The sequence below is a fragment of the Lissotriton vulgaris genome, chromosome 10 (genome assembly GCF_964263255.1).
Source record: "Lissotriton vulgaris chromosome 10, aLisVul1.2, whole genome shotgun sequence".
NCBI lineage: Eukaryota > Metazoa > Chordata > Amphibia > Caudata > Salamandridae > Lissotriton > Lissotriton vulgaris.
In genome coordinates, this window is record NC_141698.1 from 139,991,575 (window position 1) to 140,013,949 (window position 22,375).

The 22,375-nt window shown below is 43.2% G+C and overlaps 1 protein-coding gene across 1 annotated transcript in view; it reads right to left on the bottom strand.

Annotated features, from left to right (window-relative positions):
- Positions 1–5,773: 5,773 nt before the first annotated feature.
- The window catches only part of B9D1 (B9 domain containing 1), a 396,621-nt gene continuing 380,019 nt past the window's right edge, over positions 5,774–22,375 (bottom strand). The window contains exon 7 of the mRNA XM_086940722.1: positions 5,774–9,260. Coding sequence (XP_086796848.1) covers positions 9,133–9,260 — 128 coding nt within the window. The 3' untranslated portion in view covers positions 5,774–9,132. The remainder of the gene's footprint in view (positions 9,261–22,375) is intronic.

Here is a 22,375-nt window from a genome sequence, read left to right on the forward strand (position 1 = left end):
GCGCCGCTCGAGGCTCATCTTGTCGCACGGACTTATTGTCTCAGCCGTGCATCTCATTAGGCACGTCCCTTTGATGCCTGTATCTCGTGTTTCCCGATACCTCCCCTTTTACACCCTTTCCGATCTCCCCACTGTCTCCGTCTTCCTCTGCACCTGTCTTTGTTCCTATTTCGATCTGTTTTACTGCTGATTGGAATTCGCTAATGGTGGGAAGATGGGTTTTTACAGTTGGGAACCGCCAAATGTTTCCGCACTTATGTTCCGGACCTCATGTGTTTCAAAGTGACCAAAGCGACCCCTCTGGGGGATGATGGTGGGAACCGGGTTGTAAACTTTTGTGTTCAATGTAACTCTATGGGTAAAAACTGTATAAAAGGAGCGATCCACAGAACCCATTTGAAGCAGTCTCCCCAAGTTGCACGTGGCGTACTTGTCGTGACTTCTGTGTTCCCTGCAGCAAATAAACCTTGAATCTTTGACGTCGAAGGAAGTGTCCCGTGTCTCTGTGATTCGTACGCCGGAGCAGGTTACCCACGAAGGTTTCAGGTGTTGTGCCCTGGCACCGCTGGGTCTTAAAGAACCCAGTCCTTCAGTAGTATCTCTCCCAGTAACAAATCCGTGTTGATGCGGGTTAACTATTTTGGGCATAAGAGGAGCCGGCCTAGTAGCTAAGATTTTCGCAAATATTTTTGCGTCGGTGTTAATCAGAGAGATGGGTCTGTATGACCCCCTCTCTTCCTTTGGTTTGCCCTTTTTGAGGAAGAAGATTATTTTAGCTCTATTCCATGACTTGGGGGCCCTCCCAGTCACCCCAATGGATTGTATGACCTGTAGTAGTAAGGGTACTAGTTCCTCTAGACAAATTTTATATATCTCTAGAGGGATGGTATCTTCCCCTGCGGCTTTTCCTGTCGGTAAAGCGGCAATAGCTTGGCGTAATTCTTGCCCTGTAATATTTTCAGACAGTGAATTTATTTCCGAGGAGTTAAGTAAAGTTGTTAAGGTCTCATCTAAGAAGTTCTGTTTGGTAGCTTTGTTCGGGATAGATTCGGGAGTGTACAAGGTCCTATAAAAATCCACAAATTGTTCCAGTATATCATGCGGCTGATCATATAGCTTATTGTCAGAGCCTCGAATGTTTGTGATTATGGTGCTAGCTCTGTCTTCAGCCACTTTGTACTCCAGGATTTTGCCAATTTTATCCCTACCCTCATATTGTGCAATCTTAAATTTGTGTATGTTAGAGCTGTTTTTTGGAATAAAGTTTGTTTTAGTTTCAGATTTTAATTAAGGCCTATCTCTACTACCGCTGGCGAGTTTAACTGAAGTGCTGTGGCTAACTGTGCTTCCTGGGCAGCAATGCTGGAGATCAGGGATTCTCTAAGTTTGCGACGCTCAGAGTTTTGTCTAAGCACGTATCCCTGCATGAATCCTCGGATGCTTGCCTTGCAGGTGTCCCAGACCATATTACATGTGGCAGAGTTCTGATTGATTTCTATAAATTCAGTAAGATGATTTTTTAACTGTGAGATTTAATCAGAGTCTGATGTTAAGTATCTAGGAAAAGAAAATGGTCTAGGACATGTACGAGTATGTGGAGTATCAAAGGTCAGCATTATAGGGTTGTGATCTGAAGAAATTCGAGGGCATACCTCCATTAGGCTAGTATTCAGTAATTTAACGTTAGCTAGAGCCATGTCCAGCCGAGAACAGAGTTTGTGAGGTGCAGAGTAATATGTGTAGCCAGGAGTGTGTAAATGTATATATCGCCAGGCATCTTTAATGTTATGTGTATGGCTTAAGTCTAAAATTGAGGCTCTAGTTTTACGCATCCGCTGAAAACTCCCAGGCCTAGTAGTATCTAGTTGGTAATCCATGATACAATTAAAGTCCCCCATTATAATGAGCTCCCCATCCCAACCTAAAAGTTTTATATTTAAATCATCAAAAACCCTGGGTTCATCTTGGTTTGAGCCATACACCACACAGACAACATATTTGTGATTTTCAATGTTCATTTGAGTGATGACCCATCTTCCGTCTTTATCATGAACAGTTTGTAGCGTTTTTGCCCTGAATTGTTTGTCTTTAAGAATTGCCACCCCTCTGATTGAAGCCCCGAAAGTAGAACAGCTGACAATATCATAGCCTAGTTGACAAAGTAGTTTTTTATCCTTGCCAGCTACATGCGTTTAAGATAGCAGTATAAGATGAGGGTCATACAGTCTCAACTCTTTCGACACGAGACGTCTTTTATTTTTACTGTTAAGCCCTGCGACGTTCCAAGCAAGACACTTTATTTTATGCATTTAAAAAAAAGAAAACCAATATAATGAAACACCAAGTGGAGATTTTTCTTGAGCCACACAAATATATTTACTTGTATTTTTATCTTCAGTTGGATGTCCCCCCCTCGAATTGTAAACACCTTTTTCCAGTTTTTTGCCCCCCCATCCTGCGGAGAACAGAAAGCAGTATCATTAAAGAAATGTGTGAGCCCGCCTTTGATGACTTTTGGACGTACAGGCTCCTGGAGAAAAGCTTGCCCCCCATAGATTTGATTGGGTTGATCAGTTTGCGTAATTCCCAGCGACTGTCCATAGTGGCTTTACTAAGATCTGAGCGAACAAACAGAGACGGATTCTCTATAGTTATAGGGGCATTAGGTCATGCTTTCTGCCAAACAGCCTGTCTCAGTAGAAAATTTCCCAAAAAAATAGAAAAGGGACGTGGGAATTTACTCTCTTTGTTCTTTTGGATTAAGGGTAAGCGGTGTGCCCGCTGGATTTGAGAGTCTCAGTCCCAGTCTGCTAAGTCTGGAAAGGCTTGTTGAAGTAAACCAACAAGAAATGCCCTAGGGTCTGAGCCTTCTGATCTTTCCGGTACCCCAAAAAGTCTCAGGTTAGATCTTCTCTGCCGATTTTCCAAATCTTCAATTTTCAGTTGAAGGGTCGTTATCTGAGTGTCATGTTGGTTTACTACTATATTCATACGAGACGCTACTTCTTCTACGCCTACTACTCGGTGCTGCAGTTCTTCGATATCCTGCGAGACCCCGCTAAAGTTAGAGGTCTGTTCTAATAAAGAGGTCTGCAGTTTGTTATTATCCCCCCGCAGTTGTAAATAATGTTCTTGTGCTTCTGTGCATGATTAGTTAGTATTTAAAGTATAGTGTCCAATTGGGAAGAGTTCGGCTCTTGTTTATCTTCTTCTTCTTCTTCTGGATCTCGAGGTGGGATGCTTTTGTCAGTCATAGCAGAGACTGTGGTTGCCGAGATTTGAGTGATAGGCAAAGGTAAGGTATTATTGTCAGGAATCAAATGGTTGGTGTCACTTCCTCCTTTTCTCCCTTTTCCATCTATGGCTATTGTCTTTGAGTTGGTAGACACCGGCAGGCCACAAATTGATGGAGTTACTGGTTTGGGTTGTAGCAAAGACAGAGGCGTCGTGTCTTGCTCGGGTGATGCATTTAATGCGTTTGATGCTGCATTAAGGAGTTTACATGAAACGTTGTTCTCCGGGAAAGCAGGGTCGTCTAGGAGGTCCGAGATGGAGTCAGGATCCGTAGGGCTTGTCCCGGATAACCTTAGTGTCATACTCTTTACAAGCCCCTTCGCCTCTATCCATTTCCTAAGAAGACTTTTATCAATAAGGATTTTCTTAGTGGCCAAGGTATTGTTTGTGATCAGTCGATTTAGAGTGGTATTAGTTTTTCCCCCTCTTTTAGTCTTGGGCTTGCTTTTCGATTTGCGCCTTCTAGTCGCCAGGGATCTTGTTGAAGTTTTAGACGGGTCAGCCGTCTCTTCTTCCGTCTCTGCTTCATATTCCTCCTGGGAGCCCAGGTCTCCGTTAACTACTTCCAGCTCCTCAGAAGCATGACGAGCCTCTTTATTTGATAGCTCAGTACCACTAGTTACTGCATCCTCACTGAGAGCCGGGTGGGTCCAAGATGGTGGAGTGAGGACGCGGACGAGCAGCAGCTAACCGGGAGCTCCTCATCCCCTCTGAAGTGAAATCGGGAAAACGCATTGACGTCGGTGTTTTCCCGTAACCCTTGAAAAACCACTAAAATAAGGAAGAATAAGGAGACGCTTAAACATTTAAACTAAGCCATATCGGCGCTTATTGATGCTCTGGCTTTTGGATATCTCACGGACCGTTAGGCATTCGATCGGGCAAGCGATCCGTAGCCTGCTCACTAGCTCGGAGCTTGGCTGGATTGGTCTGCGGCCCGCAGCCCGTGCACGTTGGATACACAAAATGCCACCGAAGAATCCGCCTCGCACCACCCGAAATGCTTAGCCTGCCGCTGCTGCTGCCTCCCTTCCCACGACGGGTGCGACGACCACGGCGCTTGTGACAGCTTCGGCGCCCCCCCTTCCTCGTTAGGAGCAACGGATACAGAAGCGGTGCCTCCTGACAGTGTGATTTCTTTGGCTTCGGAGTCCTCGGGGGCAGTGGACGGTGCAGGGAACATCTCTCTGCAGCGGCGGCGCCCGGAGCCAAGGGTGCGCATAAGGACACTGGAACTGCAGCAGCCGGTAAGCCACTATTACGCCCCCCAACGTTGACTGTTTCTAGTACCTCATCCAAAGAAGCTGCTAAAAACACCACTAAATTAAAAGCAAAACCAGGGGGTCTACCTGGAACTCTGACTGGAGGCGAGGGAGGTGAGCGGGGTGATGAAACTGACTGACTCTCCCGGCAAGCTTAATTACTGTATCTGCAGCAGGCATAGCTGAAACCACAGGAGCTGTAGAAAAGTCTCAAGTCAATAACAAAGTTTCAACTCCAATCCAGATACAGTCTCATACAAGCTCAAATTTAAACTCTAACCTGTCATTATCTACAGAAGTATCTACAGAAGTAATTATAACCGAAGAGAGTTTGACGAATGATGGCGACTTAAACTTAGGTGCTAGTGGAGACTCAAAGGTTTTGGTAATTATTAGTGTATCGGGGCATACAAAAGAAATGGCAATGGCAAATGAAGAAACAAGCAACACGGCTCTCAGTGAGGTGTGTAGCTCTTTCATATGAAAGATACAGCATGTTTGCAAACATAAAGAATACAAATAGAATCTCTAGTGCAAAATTAAACACATCAAAAAAGCTGTTGGATATTTGTTGCAAAAAGATTTTAGAATCAGTTTAATACAAGTCAAATTCTTTTTTTTTTTAAGGAGCATTAGCTCAGAATGAGTGTAAACATGCAGCAAGAGTCTACTTTTTTATAATTACCCAAGAAGTGCAAAAAATAAATATGTTGCCATACATATCTCCATTCTGCTTGTCGCTATACAACTAGGAAAACAGAGCAGAAGAAAGAAAAGCAACGTTTTAGTTTCCTTGTTATAGTTGCTTTACTTGTGCATTGTGACCTGCCCCTCAGCTGCTGGCCCTAGATTTATAATAGGCAACTGGGTGCATCACAAGTCCCCAATTCTAAAGAAATTCAGATTCTACACAGAGATTACATAATGTCATTTATTATAAAGTAATTAGAGAAGGGTTTTATAGATGGATTGCAGAATCCCATGTATTATATTACTATTTGTTTAACTAATGGCACCATGACAAATGTTTCTTTTACAGATATTGTGCTTTTGCAAGACATCTCACAGCGTTCTTCGAATAATACATTGAATACAAGTAGGCTGAAGCCAAATGACTTGCCCTACAGTTTTACATCAGCTATTTCAGTTGAATAAAAAAGAGTTAGGAACAAATGATCACAAAGAAGTAGAAGCATACAAAAATACAACAAAACACGTATGGAATCAATACTTCTACAATCATTTATTTTCCAAAGTACAAAATCTGTCTGTAAAAAAGGTAACAAGATGACAATGAACTCTACAAACTATCTTTTATAATTATCTCAGTTCGACATGACTGTGTGATATAACATAATTCTACAAGTTACATTATGGGAAAGGCAAGATTCGAAACATAAATTCTCAACAAAGGAAATATTTCCACAAATCAAAAATGTTTTTTAAAAAAATTGTTATTTATAAAACATTAGTTATGTCCATGTAAAGTTATGAAAGTAATTTGACACAATAATAATGCAACTTTTAAATAGTAGGTTTGAGGTTGACAGAACACTGTATCTAAAATATAACACAACAGATTAAGTCTAAACCAATTTACAGAAAATACAATTAAATCTTTGGTGTCTGACTGCCCTATCAGACTTGTGGAATATACTCAGTTTTAAGCTTTGTTAAACCAAATATCCCTATATGCATAAAGTATAAATTAATTTATTTTAATATATACTGAAATTAGTGTTTGTTTGAGGAAATTAAAACGTGCTAAGAATGCATTTAATTGGGTCTATATTTTGGCAATGTGTACAGTTTTCCTTTTTTCATTTAAATATTTGTGTTATTTTTTTTTCTTGATGGTAGAGAAAACCAAATATAATGTATAAAATAGCGTAACATAAGTCAGATAACATAAAAGCACAGCACCTGGGCATGAGACACGGCTACACACAAGTCAAATAATCTGCTTTTCACTCAGGACCCCCCAGAGTGAAAGCTGATGCATGCGAGGACCATCTGAGTGCCACTACAAAAGTCATCTTAACTGTGACATGTGAGAGGCCAAATAGACAATGACATTAATCAAACAAGGATGTGCTTTCCTACCACAGATTGGTGTGTTTTTTAGGAACAATCCCCCACAGCATAGATTCACTTTTCAATATATTCTTGTGATCCATGCTGCATGCCCATCGTTCCATACTAGGGTCCAAAACATCTCTTCAGGGTTGTGCAACGTCTCTCTTGCCCAGCGCCAAACCCAAACTTATCAAGGTTCTCTCTGCCCTCGTAGATCCCCAGTCATCTAGAATACTCAAGAGACTATCTTCCGACAAAGGTATATTGTTATCTTCAGCACTCTTCATAGTGTCTCAAAGATTCCCTACCAGAAGGGCCTGAGGACCGGGCATTGCCACGCCATGTGGTAAAAATTACCAAACGCGCCAGCACAATGTAGACAACCTGAGTCAGCACCTTGGCGGAGACACTACATTTACTTAGGTGTTAAATACATTCTATGTAAATGTTTTATTTGGATTGAGGAAGGGTTGAGCTGAGACAGCTGCCTCACCATACAGTTTTCTTAAATCCTTCAGATCTATGCACAGGTACAAATAAAGACCACTTTATACTACTTTAAGGGGCAAATGAGATTCAGCAGCTCAAGTACTGTTAAGTATTCATGACCACTTGAAATAGGTGCGACATGCACAGATAGATGCCTAGCTCCCACTTAGAAAACACAAGAATTGGCAAAATCAATAAGCCTTGCTATTGGCTTTGCCAATGCTTGTTTTAGTTTTGCCATGATTATTTGCAAAAAAGTCAATTTGGAGGCTCGGGTATGTGCAAAAAGCATTCCAATATAGTCACTGTGCCTATGTACATACTTAGATGGGTGGATGTCTTGAAATGTATTAATTGCAGAGTGCTATTGGGGCAAGTAGAAGATGGCAAGTAAGCCTTGGGAGGAGAGCAAGGTTTTTTTTTTAATTAAAGTAATCAGGTAAAGAGGAAGTGCAATAAAGATACAGAGAGAGGAAATAGTACCCAATGCACTGTAATGTTAGGTCCTGGTGTGAGCAGTGAAAATATACAGGTCAATCAATCAAAACACAATGAGAAATAAAATGCTGTTTGGGCGGGATAATCACAGGAATATGGAAGAATTCGATTGAATCAGGAGCAGTGAATTGTGATAGACAAGAAAGCTATTGAATCATGAGCAAGGTGCAGACCCAAAATCCGCTGTAAGTATATACCAGATATAAAAGGTCTTCAAAAGACAGCTAAATCTGTCTGTAGATGAGACATTTAAAATTAGCCAGTTTCCAGGGCATGCACTAACTGATAGATGTTATGTCTGTAGAAGAAGTCAGAAAAAACATGGCATATTTGTTTACCTGCTTATTTGTCTTTCTGGGATTACTGTGCTTTCCCATGAAGGAGCATACTAGTATTGGTGCAATTCTATGCTTTACCCACCCACAGGGTCCAGGTCAGAATATGCCCCTTTGCAGACCTGGAGAGTGGGTCCCATACTGCAATATCAATGTCCTTTGCAAGGACTATTCCTGCCATGCATTTAAAATAATGCCTGGGGAAGTCCTACTACAAGACACAGTCTGAAAAGACACACATCTGTGTTCACCTTGTGTTACATAAGGTTCTCTGAACTACTTAGGCCTTCTCCCAAATGGATCATGAATGGAAGTGGAGAGGGAAGGGGAAAGTACTAAATGTGCACCATTCATCATGTGTGCTCAGAGCCGCCACCAGTGTACATGCTTCTGTGATACAGGGCATGCTTAAGACAAAAGGGAGACCTCACTTGCTTAGTGCAACGTCCTCATATAAAAAAGGGCATGGCCTCTGTTAAATGTGAAGCTGTTTCAAGGTATAATATGTGATATTACAATGAGTAGCTGTGGATAATGCAAAATGTCAGCATACAGTATTTTGAATAAAACTTCAATTCGGCACTGCACTGATCTATCAGACTGCACAGCCAAAATGCAACAGATGTTCTTATAATGTATGCTTGAGCATGCTCCATTAACAGCGATGTGGAAGTCGTTATCTTAAATAATGATCAAATGGTAAAAATTTGAAAATGGCTACATATTGCAGATTGTGCGATGTGTTGTTTTGAGGTTGGCAATATATGTGAGAGTTGCAAATTGTAATTGGACCAGATGATGTAACATACAGTAAATAAGCCTGCAAAATACTGAATTCTTCCAATTTACTTAAGGGATCCAATAGCAAGGTACTATGCTTTAGATGTGGACGCCAAACATAAATACACAACTTCAAATGAAATGAATAACTTCTCACCATACCTATCCCAGAATCAGAATCTTACCAGATTATCAGCCTTTTCAATGGCTAATTCATCTCAATGTTGAAGTGTTTCTAGTTGAGAAATGCAGATTTGTCTTAAATAGATTTAAAAACACCAGAAAGAGTCTCTACAAATATGTCTAAAAAACTGGAATGATACTTGAAACATATTAAAGAAATCACTTAAAAGGTCAAGCACTTAGTATAAAATATTATAAAATATCCATGCTATTGGTCAAGGAAGAGAAGTTCCTGATGGGTTTTGGACATCTGACGGGCTTATGTCGTAACCAAGCTTCTTCATGTCTTTCGTGACCACGTTAAAAGATATGGTCACTGACCCTTGAGATCTCACCCTTGTAACTAAGGAGGAGAAAAACAGAAAGAATTATCAATTGGATATAATATTTTCAGTATAGTAAAACTATTTTTACTTTCACGGTGTATAGATGATAAGTAGCATATGCAACTACTACCCATTTGAGACATTTTTTACAGTAGAAGGGTCAACTTTGTTCCTCTTAATCAATTAAGGCCCAATTCACAAAGCCAAGTGTAGAAATTCTAATTCTGTAGAAGTGTTCTTGCACCTATGTTAGATTACATTAATATCTTGGTATCCATAAATATTTGTAGGAGCAGTCCTATAAACTGTAGGTGTTAAGGAGTGCCAGTACTTATCGATTTTTACTCATGCATTTAACCACTCAAATTCAAATCTAAATGAGGAAATAAGACATTTGCACTGAATTTTTCTGGCTATTTATTAAATCTGAAAATGTTTTCCCTGTATACAAATCAAGTACCCCTCCACCATTTGAAAAAGGGATGTGCCTGCTCACCGCTTCCATTCCATTAAAAACGTTAACCTTTATTTGGAGTACTATTAGGTCTGTGTGAGAAATCAGGTTGGTGGTTGACTGGGGTGTAAGTACTGCTCAAAAATAAACCACAATCCTTGTCAGGGTGAGGCAGAAGCAAACCCTAGATTAACCAGTGCTTAATCCTCTGGTAGTTTTGCACAGATTAGTCAGGCCTAACTTAGAGGCAATGTGTAAAGCATTTGTGCAACAGTTCAAACCGTAATAAAGTGAAAACACCACAGAAAAATGATTCCACACAAAGTTAGAAAAATAGAACATTCTTCAGTAAATAAAATAAGACCACAATGAAAAACATTCAATCAGTAGAACTGGAGATATTAAATTGTAAATGTCTTAGTGAAAATAGCATCAAAAAGCACAAAACAACAATTGTGGCTATCTGGTTGTGCCGATTGGGACAAAGTCACAAAATCAGATTGACTGCGATGGAACTTGGGCCCTCTACAGGGACACAGATAAGCCAGCTGAACAAACGTCCTTAAATCCTGGTTTGCGAATTGTTGTGAGGATCCTCGTTGAAGATGCGTCGCACAGGTGAAGCAATGCTTAGATTCAAAGATGTGCCAAGACTGTGATGCGAGGGCCTGCATCATTGTTGAGGGTTCTGCTGCCGGGGCTTGTGATCTGGAGTCCAATGTTGAGGATGCAGCATGCAGTTGGTTGAATGTAGCACGCAGTCGGGCGATGCGTTGGGTCCTAAGAGCTGCAAGGCTGCAATGCAGAGTCCAGCATTGTCGTGGAGACTGCTGCCGATGAGGGATGCAAAGGCCTGCACTGAGGATGTGTCATGCAGTGGCAGTTCCCAAGGTGTTGAGGGCTGCAGAGGCAATGCTGGCATTTGCGACAGGACCCATCCACGCAGCAGCTGGGATGTGTTGGCTCTGCTTGGGGTTGCGCCGCACAGCAGAGGAGATGCATTGGTTCTGCTGGATCTATAGGGGCTGGCAAGCACCTGAGCACAACCTTCTAGGGTCCAGGAGTTGGAGTGGCACCACTTGGCAGGGAAGGCTTACATATGGCAGAGTCCAGGTGCAAAGTTGTTGGGAGCCTGTTTTGTCCCTGAGGTTTCAGATCAGCAGGCCCACATACTAGCTCTTGGAGGCAATCTGGGTTCACGAGATGCAGGTCCAGTCCTCTGACCTGTCAACCGGGCAGCAGGTCAGCACAGCAGGGCAGCACTTCCTTGAGGGCAACAGCCCAGCAGAGTGACAGTCCTTTCAGCAGAACAGTAGTCCGTCTTGCTGGCAGAGTATCAACAGGTCCAGAACTGTACAGAAGAGTTGGTGTCTGAGGTCCAGCATTTATACCCTGTTGTGCCTTTGAAGTGGGGAGAAGCTTCTAGAGGCATGCCTTTGAAGTGTGCGGTTGCCCTGCATCCATTGCTCCAGACTAGCTACTGGGGATATGCAGCCCTTTGTGTGAAGAAAGGGCACAGCACATTCAAGTGTAAGTGGGGCTCCCATCCTGCCAGTGATGTCCCATCCAGTCACACCTAAGCTCCCCATTGTGTGTGGCTGTCTAGGAGGAATACACTAAGCCCCACTGTTAACTACACCCAGTCGTCTTACCCAGAGACAGGCTGCAGGCACCAAATGGTTATGGCAAGAAACTGCTAACTTTCTAAAAGTTTTGTTTTCAGAGCTTTAATTTAAAATCCGATTTCCTTATGAGTAAGGAATTTTCATTACGATTCCAGAGACAAACATAAACTTGTTACCTGTTCCCATTTGAAAATTTCACTTATAAGATGTAATAAGGGCCCTCCAAAGTTATCCTACAGGAGAAGTAGGTCTTGCAGTAGTGAAAAACAAATTTAAGAGTTTTTCACTACCAGGACATGCCAAATTTAAAAGTACATGTTCTACCTTTTAAATATATTGCACCCTACCGTCTGGGCTGTCCATGGCCTACCCTGGGGCGTCTGTTATGTATTTAAAAAGGAAGTTTTGGGCCTGGTAAAAGGTTTATTTTACCAGGTTAAAATGGCAATTTAGAAATGCCCATACACAGGCTGCAATGACAGGTCTGAGACATGTTTAAAGTGCTAGTTAAGTGGGTGGCACAATCAATGCTGCGAGGTCACTAGTAGACCAATAGGGTATCAGACAATCTAACATGTTTTATGGAGAGAGCACATTAGCACTAGTTAGCAGTGGTAAAGTGCACAGAGTCCTAAGGCCAAAAATAATCCAAATTCAGCAAAAACAAAATTGGAGTAATGAAAGCAAAACTTTAGAGGGTGACACTGCAGAAAGGGCCAAGTGCAACAGCATGCAAATTAGCTTGAAATAGCCACTGAAAACATTTGTTAAGGCCCACAAAGTAACAACAATTTGAATCCAAATACCACCACACCCTCAAATTTGGGATCACTCATTTAACCACCTACCTAACCCCGTCTTAGAAACAGGAAAAATCACCAAACTGGCATATGTTCCATCATTACGTAACTCTAAAAAGATTTCTTTCTTGGTTCTGTAATTCAGGATGCAGTAGTTAGAATCTCAAATGCCTTTCTTGTGTACAAAGGTTAAAATTACACAAAACAAATTGAGTTTTAGATTGTATTTTTATTCCCTAGTCAGTGTTATATATAAAAAAAATAAAGTTTAGGGTATAACATGAGAACAAATGGAGAGTAATGCATGTTAATAAAGAACAAGTTATTTACATTTGGTAACACCTTATCTGTTAGAGACTATTTATCTACAGGTCCCTTACCTTAGAATATTCCCTAGCCATGAGACTGGATTCAGAAAATCTTTAGCAGTACCTCTGTGCGCCAGTAGGTGGTGTCAACTGGCACTACATTTCCATTGTCTGCGCTGAAAGGGACATGCACGGTGCCTAAATAAGAGCCATCTCAGTGTGCTAACATCAGTTTCCTTCTGTGACATTTCCGTGCCATAAGCACAGAGCCACATCAGAAGGCTGATGGACCAGTGTGCAGACACCGAGGACCTATAGGGATCTTTAAAGGCAGAAAAAGTTAGTTCGCAGAAGCAGGGAGGTTGAGAGGGTCAGTAAGGAATCGGCCGCTAGGTAGCCTCAACAAGATAAGATGTACAGAAGGCAACTTGTTCATCTGAAAGCGACTTCTCGGCGCAGATTCCTTACCTCAGAATATATACCCAAGCAATACATCCCCAAAGGTGGGTCTGCAAACAGGTTCAGAACACAATGTTCTGGAGGAATAAATGGACAAAGTGCCCACCTCGACAGTCTGAAATGTCAAAACAGTAGTGCTTTGTAAACATGTGCAGAGATGCCCATGTAGCAGCCTGACAGATGTCCAGAACAGTGACTCTTTAAGCTAACGTAGTTTGTCAGCCACCACTGGTGGTCTTTTGCTGTTCTCGACGATATCTGGACCAGGTCAGAGAGAGGTCCCTGATAGTGTGTCCACTGGGACTTCAGGTCCCACAACAGAGTCCACAAATGCTAGTGGGTATGTTTGCAGGAGACCATGCCGCCCAGCAGCCTCAGAGTCAGTGTCACCGAAATCCAAAATAGAGGATGAAACATCAGAAACATAGCCTGAACATCATGGACTAACAGCTCCGGAGGCTAGGCTCAGAACTGCATTGTGTCCAGAATGAGTCTGATGAATAGGAGCATCTGGGAGGATGAGGTGTGACTTAGGCATGTTTATAGTGAATCCCAGTGAATGCAGGAAGTTTGCCGTAGTCTGGAGGTGGATGGCGATTGACTGGGGCGAGTTAGCCCTCAACAGCCAACTATTAGGTTGGGGAAGACTGGAACCCTTGACCTCTGCATACCGGCTGCAACCACTCCCATCACCTTTGTAAACCCTGAAGCCGCTGGTGAGGCCAAAGGGGAGCACAGTGAACTGAAAGTGCTTGTGACCCACTATGAACTGCAGGTAACACCTGTTGGCCGGCAGGACAGGTATATGGAAATATGCGTCCTGTAAGTCCAGTGCTTCCATACAGTCTCCAGGGCAGACAGGACCAGAGCCAACATGAGCATTTTTAATTTCTCCTTTTTCAGGAACAAGATCAGAGGGTGCAGGTCTAGTATAGGAATGAGGCCCAGGCCCTTCTTTGGCACCAAAAGGTAGCGGGAATAGCAGCCACAACTTAATTATAACTATGGTGTTCTCCTGAGAGTTCCTTTGGCCAGTAAACCCTGCACTTCCTGGACAGGAAGAGGTGGTCCTCTGTCAACTGATCTGAGGATGGTGGCATGGGCAGAAGGGTTTTTATGAAAGGAAGGACGTAACCACGGTGAACAATTTCGAGCACCCATTTGTCCGAGGCTATAGACAGCCGGTGGTGTTTGATCCAGCCGCCGACCGGTTGCCCGTGATGGTGAGAGGGCATATTACAGGGGTTAGGAGGCTGCGGCTTCCTGGGGCGTGGCAGACCAGGCAGATCTCCAGCCTTCGATTGCACAAGGCTTGTGGAAACCGCATCCATGGCTACAAAGGATTGTGGAGCCTGTTGGCAGTTGTGGCTGAGTGTTAATGGATGTATTTGGTAGCCCCTATCGTAACAACGAAAGTGGCGGAAGGCAGGATGGAGCTGGCGTGAGGCTGTGGACAGTCTCAAAGACCAGGCAGTGGCCCTGCTGTCTTTAAAGTGCACAAACACCAAATGTGTCTTACTGCTAAACAGGTGAGTGCCATCGAACGGCATGTCCATGAGGAATGTCTGGACTTCTGCCGAAAATCCAGTTGACTTCAGGCATGTGTGGCTATGGAGTGCCACCAATAATCAATTGTTCTACCTAGCGAGTTGTTTCCATCCAGTCCACATAGTACAGTGCTCTTTGCTGCGTACATGCCATCTGTAATAGCCTGGACCTGTAAGGCTCAACCCTACTCCAAGACAATGGCCAGCACTTTCACAACTGTCTCAAACTATGTTGGAATACCAGCCCAGGAGGCATGCAGCGTTCACTGACCACACTGCAAGGCTGGTGGAAGAGAAAATGATCTTGCCAGAGGGGTCCATCCTCTTGAATTCCCCACCCATGGTGTGGTAGGGAGCGCACCACCTTTAACCTTGGAAGTGGAGTTCTAAAGGACCAGACTCTAAGGAGTGAGGTGCTTGGTGAGGACAGTTTGATCCCCAGGAGCGGGTGGTGGGGGCAGGCAATCATCCAGCGGATAGAAATGCCATTGCAGGGCATGGCCCAGGCCCTGAGCAAGGGGAGAAGAGATTACAAGGGGGATCCTCCGGGCAGAAGCAGAGATGTCAAGACATTAGTTTTCACTGCCACTGAGGGCAGCGTAAGGTCCAGGAGCTCAGCCACCACCCCCACCACCATGGCAAATGAAGTCCCTTCCTCTGTAGTCACACTAGGAAGAGAGACTTGGCCAGCATACAGAGATGTTTCTAGACCACTGCATCCACCAGTTCCTCATTCCATTTATCCTAAACCAAGGCCTCTTTAAGGGGGGACAGATGACCATAAGGATGCTCAGATCTACCGCAATCCTATTCCTTATTCCCCACTAGGCCGGTCAGTAAATGGAGGTACTATCTCAGACCCAGAGGGTCTTGGTCCTGTCAGCACCGGAGTCAACGTCAAACAATGCCGGTCAGGCTCCATACCGGAGTCAGGTATTGCAATGGGGTCAGCGCCACCAAGGGGCAGTGCCAGGAACAGTGCCACTGGAACCAACTCCGGAGAAGGTTGCAGATTTGCGACTGGAGCATATCAAGGGACAGATCCTACAGGTTAACTGGAGTTGAGGGTGACCCTGTTGAAGGAAATTCAGTCGACCCACCAGAAAATGAGGTGCATGTCCTCATAAAATTCTTTTAGCTAGGTGGGTGTAGCTTCAGCAAATTCTGGAAGGCACAGAGTGTACCCAGACTCAGGCTCCGCAGCTGTGGATTCTTCCAGGTCTGATGGCCCAGTGGACTAATGCGTCCACTGCAGGGGCTAGTGTACGGCCTCGTTGTCACAGGTTCAAATCCCATTGGGTCCAGCCTTTCATGCATCTGAGGGCGATAAGATGAGTACTACTGTATTACAGCCTGGTGGAAAACATGCAAAGTGCGGATGAGTAAGACAGCCAGCAAAACTGTCATGCGCACTTAGAAAGTGCCCAACCACTCATCCCCGTGCTCTGTGAGCAGTCTAGCCCCGCCCCGCAAAAATGCCTTAGCAGGGGAAAATACAATTATAACAACATTGTAACATTGTGTTATTATCATTTTATTTTTGCTTTTTAGCACTGCTGAAAAGCAGTGGGAAGATGCTCCGCCTTAGAAGAGGAGCCGCCGCTGAAAGAACATAATTGTAAGTCACTGAAGAAAAGTTTTGCTCACACTCCGATCATAAAAGATAAAGAAAAAACTGAAAATTCTTCTGACTAAATGTGAGGTAACCATATGTCCATATGTATTTTTAGGTAGACGCTGATATTGACCCCGATCATATGAAATCAACTGAAGCGCTTATGATGAATTTGTAATTGAAGGGACACACTTCTCTGACGTGGTTTAACTACTTTATGCTTTCTTTTAATCTGTCCAGTATGACTACAACATAAAGCAGTGGTTGGTACCTCAGTGGACTAATGCATCCATTGCAGGGATATGTTTTTGACACCATGGTCACAGGATAAAATATGTACGATTGTGCTGGGCTACAATAAACATCTGTTACCAATCAATAGCGCCAAGTGATCACCCTGGGTTGACCATATAAATAAGTGTGAGCAATACATTTATCCAAGTCTAAGCAGCGTTGTTTCTGTTGGTTTTAGACATAATGAGTTTCCCCATCAAGGCAAATTTGGTTGTCATTTCTGAAGCTGTATTCTGAGTAAGAAAGGAATACCTAAAACTGTACAGAATAATAGCGTGAGCCATAGGATTATTTATGTATAATAGTCATCTTTTCAACGTTCAACAATCAAGAGCTGCACACAAATGTGCTACCTTGTTTGCACTTTTTCTTTTGCTGTTAGTTTAAATCTATGGTACACAAAGGTTTGTAAAGGGAAAAAACAGTTTTCTTTACTTAGACATGCATTGCTTACATTCACCACAACAGGCCTTACAAAATGTTGTCTTATTTGTAATACGTAGATCAAGTACAACAGACACTCTGCCCTGCCAGTCTTTTTTTTATCATGTTGGTTCTTTGAACTCAGTCAGCAATATACTTAATGCGCCATTAGCTCCTCCTACTCTATCTGCACCTTTACCCTGTCCGTACAAAACCATCAGCCCTGGATCACCCAGTTATTTATTAATTGAGGACTTGCCCTGAGCTGGACTCTTAAAATGGGAGAAAAACACAGCTGTGAAATCTTTCACACAAGCTCACCTTTCACACACTCATTTAAGCTTCCAAAGCCCATTACCTAATTGCCAAAAATACATCTCTTCCCTGTGAACTGCCCACAAACCACCACTGTCCTACGTCCACACAGCATGCTTCATCCTCCATAGTTATTTTGCTTTTCTTTCCTGCTCTCCTCCAAAATCCACCAAACCTTTCACAGAAGAGTTGGAACTTTCCACTAGGTCAACCCATGCTATACCTCTTTCTTTCTAAACAGTCTGCCATTCGTGTTGGACCTGGCCCTTTTTGGGTTATCCCCAAACTTTTTGCCCTCCTCCCCCCTTTTTTCGGACCCTCTGGTTGCTGGTTTTAGGACTCTGAGCACGTTTTCACTGCTTACCAAAGCTAAAGTGCATGGACTCTGTCTCTAAAATGTAATGGCATTTTGGTTTCTCCATGATTGGCATATTTGATTTACAGATATGTTCCTAGTACAGTGCACTACACGTGCACAGGGCCTGTATTTCAAAGACTACTAGTGGGCTTGTAGCACAGATTGTGCCACCCACAAGTAGCCCTTTAAAACTATCTCAGGTCTGCCACTGCGGAGCCTGCGTGTGCAGTTTGTAACTGCCATTTCGACCTGGCAAGTTCACCTACTTGCCAGGCCCAAGCCTTCCCTTTTATTAGATATAGGTCGCCCCTAAGGTGGGCCCTAGGTAGCCCAATAGGCAGGTTGCAATGTATTTAAAAGGTAGGACAAGTACTTTTGAGTTTTACATGTCCTGGTAGTGAAAAACTGCTTAATTAGTTTTTCACTACAGTAAGGCCTATCTCCCATAGGTTAGCACTGAATAGGTCTTGTAACACTTTACAAGTTTAACTTTTAACGGGGAAAAGATCAGAAGGAGGAGTTTGGTGTCTCTGGACTCGCATTTTAAAAACACATCTTTTAGTTAGGTTGGTTTTTAAACTGCAGGTCTAAAAATACCACTTTTAGAAAGTTTTAAACAAAACAGAGCCACCCAATAATCCTGTGAGGACTGGGTATAATCAAGAGCAAAATTACAATTTGTCCCCATAGGAGTCACTTAAATACTTTTTATGAATTCTTAATTAGTCACAACAGTGATCTATCATTCAATAAATGCAAGGAAAATACAGTATTTTACTGTAATTTATTTTTATAAATTATTTTCATTATCAAAAAGATGAAAAATGGCAACATAAATACTACTCTGTGTGCTGATTTCGTTTCAAGTAGTATAGAACACCTTTTGTTTTTAACATGGAAAAGCAAAATACCATGCAGAGAGGAATTTATCGCAATATACTACATTCATTGTAACATCACAAGAAAATGGTACAAATGACAATAAAGGGGTGTTAGGCGTCGACGTTTCGGTCCCTCATCGGTTTATAAAATCCATAGGACCATCATCAGGACAAGTTGCACAAACATATCTACAAATAAATGCAAAAATCAATATAGAACTCCTTGCATACCAGGTATCGTCTAATCACCCAAAGGGACAACAAACCAAAGACATGCACCCTACGTGCAACTAAAAAGTGTTCAAACAAGGACACCAAACCCCATGAATAAAGACCCGTGCACTGGGATGGTCTTACTAACTACACAAACTTAAAAAGGTCTTACCAAGGACCTCCAGCCAGAGGTTGCAAGGCCTGAGAGGACAGTAATGTCCAAATGTCTAAAAATATAAAGTTAATACCGATGTAAGGCTTGAGTAGAAACATAAGTCATTTAGTAGTTTATTATAGCGCAAACAAAAAGTACTAAACTTTGCTTTAGTTTGCGATATGTAAAACTGCCAAAAATAAAATGTCAAGGCCTGTCCCATGCTCTAACCTACCCCTTCAAGAATTAAGGGCAAAGCGTTAACCTGTGATATCAGAGTTACTTCTTGGAGGGGGGGGAAGATTGGAACATGTGTGACAGATATCAGCTTTTTATTTTTGACAGTTTTACAAAACTTTGAATCAGGTTCCTTTACATGCAGGAATCGTGACGCAGGAGACTATTCTTGAAATCGGTAGTCTCCCCCTGAATCGGGAAGGTTGGCATGCATGCAATAGCTCATCCTAAAGCACAACCTATTGGCTTTGCCAATGCTTTTTTTGTTGTTGTTGCATTTTCTCGTCTGCTCCCAGAGTTGTGTTGTTTCCCCAAGGATGGGGTTAGAGTGTGTTTTAATAGAAAGCTGCTGGCAACGCTCTTGAGAACCAGCGAGAGGTCTGACAGGATCTCTCAGACAGCATTTGCAACCTATAATTGGAGCTGTGTGTGTCACACGCTGTGCCAATGCTGGCTCTTATCTCTCTGGTGATGGCTCCAAGGAACAGTGCGCTGCAACTTCCCCATTTTCTGCCCTAACTGTTTTTTTAAGCACGTAACAAGAGTGCATTTATCTTTTCCAGCTGTCTCCCTCACATTATTCGCTACTTTCCCCTCTTTTGTCTGTATGCTTTAATCCAGAGGCGCAACTAGAGTAAAAATTAGAGGGGGGGGAGCTGATAAATATTTGGGGGTGGGGGGCTGACTCTTCCAGCAATATGCAGAATGAAGATGCAGGGTCTCTAAGAAGGGGTGAAAGAACAACAAAGCCTCATTAACAAGTAAATGATCTTTTAAAGACCTGTTAAGTACTCAGGTGCGGCTTTGTGTGTGCCCGGGAAGCTGTCTCAGCCTGGGCTGCCACACAAGACGGGGGGGCTGAAGCCCTTTGAGTCCAATGGGCATTGAGCGCCTGCTCTAATCCCGCCATGCACCCCACCTGTGCTTCAGCTGCTGGTTGTTTTCGCACACCTTTGGCCTAGCCGCCCAAACCCCCCACGATGCTTCTATCAATGGATTTTCTCTGCACAGTGTTTGGAGCTGAAGTTTCCAACGAGTAGCTAGCTCTCCAGCTACCTGTAAGTAGCGCTCCTGTGTGCAGCCCAGGCTATTAGTTTGCTGAATTAATATATGTATAGCACAAAAAAATGTTTGCTCTGTATAAAAATGTATATATTTTCAGAACACAAAAAATGATGTTCGAGAACAAATCTTTGAATTTCCAAAATGTATTTAAAGGTATTTGAGTGATAAACAAGGCCGGCTTTAGCACTGGTGATGCCCGGTGCGACAATCATTTTTGGCACCCCCACACCCCATGACTGCCTCTTAGGATTCTCTCACTACCACCAGGCAAAAGTGCCTCTCATCTCTCCAATCATGCGTTGTTACAAAACACAGCGCCTCCCCCACCCACTTAGATCAGCGCCTCCCTCCACAGGTCAGAGCCTAGTGCGGCCACACCAGTCGCTCTGCGCTAAGCCGGCCCTGGTGATAAATCATCTAGTGTAAGAAAGACTTAGTACTCATATTATTACCTTGGTGCCAGGGACACTGCATCTATAACTGTTATGTATTACCCATGTGGGAGCATTCCAAATCGAAGACTATTTTTATTTCACTTCCGGCAACCTTGCTGATACACTGATGTGATCACTGTTGACCAGTGGTTACTACTACACCAATAATATTAGTAGCTCTGGATGATTTTAATTAAGCATTAAGTAGTTCTTAGTACTGAAGAGGTTGGAGGTCCCCAGTTTGCGGCCACCTCAACCTGGTCACAGAAGCTCTTGCCCTGCCACCAGGCCGGTCTAACCAGTGCCTACCATAGAGCACACCCAAGAGCTGCTGCTCACCTCTGCCTGTTTTCTCTCAGCTCCAAAACAGTGTGTCTTAACCCTTTGGCCGCGGTGCGAATCTGGCCGCGGACCTGGGGGGATGGGGGTGAGCGCAGCGCTGCTATGCTCGTGACTCAAAGAATCAAAAGAGGGCCTTGACTCGTTACTCAGTGAGGCTGAGTCCAACTAATACTAATGACCAACACAAAAGCCAAAACTGGGGTTTCAATAATTAAATGAGCTAGTTTCACTGAAGGTTGTTTAGAATTCATTTCATTCTAAACAACCTTCAGTGAAACTAGCTCATTTAATTATTGAAACCCCAGTTTTGGCTTTTGTGTTGGTCATTAGCTATGCTCGTGACGGAACCACGCCGTCAAGAGCCACGGGCGGCGTGTGCCCATACGACATGGTTCCGTCGCGGTCCCGTCTGAAGGGAATTAATGCTGCGTGGGTGGAGCGGCCGCAGCATGACAGAACCACGCCGTCATGAACACACGCCACCCGTTGCTCATGATGGCGTGGTTCCGTCATAAGCAGGCAAGGGATTAAGCCATGGGGCACAGCTCAGATGGAGCTTCTGCTTTAAACATACCATTCTCGTAATACATGCTGTTACCGGATTGGATTTCAGTGTCGTCATGGCCTGCCACTAAGGGTCAGTCACTGCGATTGGTGTCTGCTGCTATGAAATGGAAGGCAGGCTGGGGAAAAAATGCTGGGTGGAAATGGCAGGGCAGAATGACACAAAAGTTGGTGTATGCATGTCAGTGCACTTTCAAGCCTGCAGCACAGACCCGCTGCCCTGGAGTACAGCATGCCGCAACTTGCATGATTTTTCACAGTTATTCAGGGGCTTTGTCCAACTTGCACTTCTACAGTGCTCATATTGCACTAGTGCCTGTAATATGCAACACTATGCAAGGGTACCTAGATGCAGAACTCGCTCTATAAAAAAGACAAGAATACTTTCACTGTTTGTGTTTTGCTTTTTAGTTACCGAACCAACTTGGGCCGGTAATAACTAAAAATTGAAAACAAGCATTTGGAATGCAATAGGTCTCGCATTTACATGAGTTTGCGCTGTTGGCATTGTAAATAACAATGCCCTTTATGTATGTTTTGGTTTTTAAAAAATAAATAAAAGGGATTGTCATTTACAACTCCAATAGCTTTAACTCTCACAAATGCGAGACCTATTGCATTTCAAATGCTTGACCCTCCTGCCCTCCTGTAGTAAGAGAAACTCATTAAAGAAAATAGTGCTTACAGAGTAAAGAAGACGTACTGTGTAACAACAAAGTCAAAGGGCCAGTCCTCATGGGAGGTTACAAATGAAGACAAGGCAATTCTAAGGAGGGACTAACAAGCCTAATAACGAATCAGAAGCCAGCATTTAGGAAGGACAATGACACAAGCCAATGAAAAATCTGGGCGGAGAGTAGGCAGGGCTTCAAGTACATACTCCAATACAGCATGGCTCGTAGAGCAGATCATGCGCTGCCCAGGGTTGACCTAAAAACAGTCTTGTCAAAGGCATTTTCTTTCTTTTCTTTATATCACCCATCAATCACGTGATAGACTCAAGGGGCACTCTGCACCACTCATTCTACAATATTTGAGGTTTAT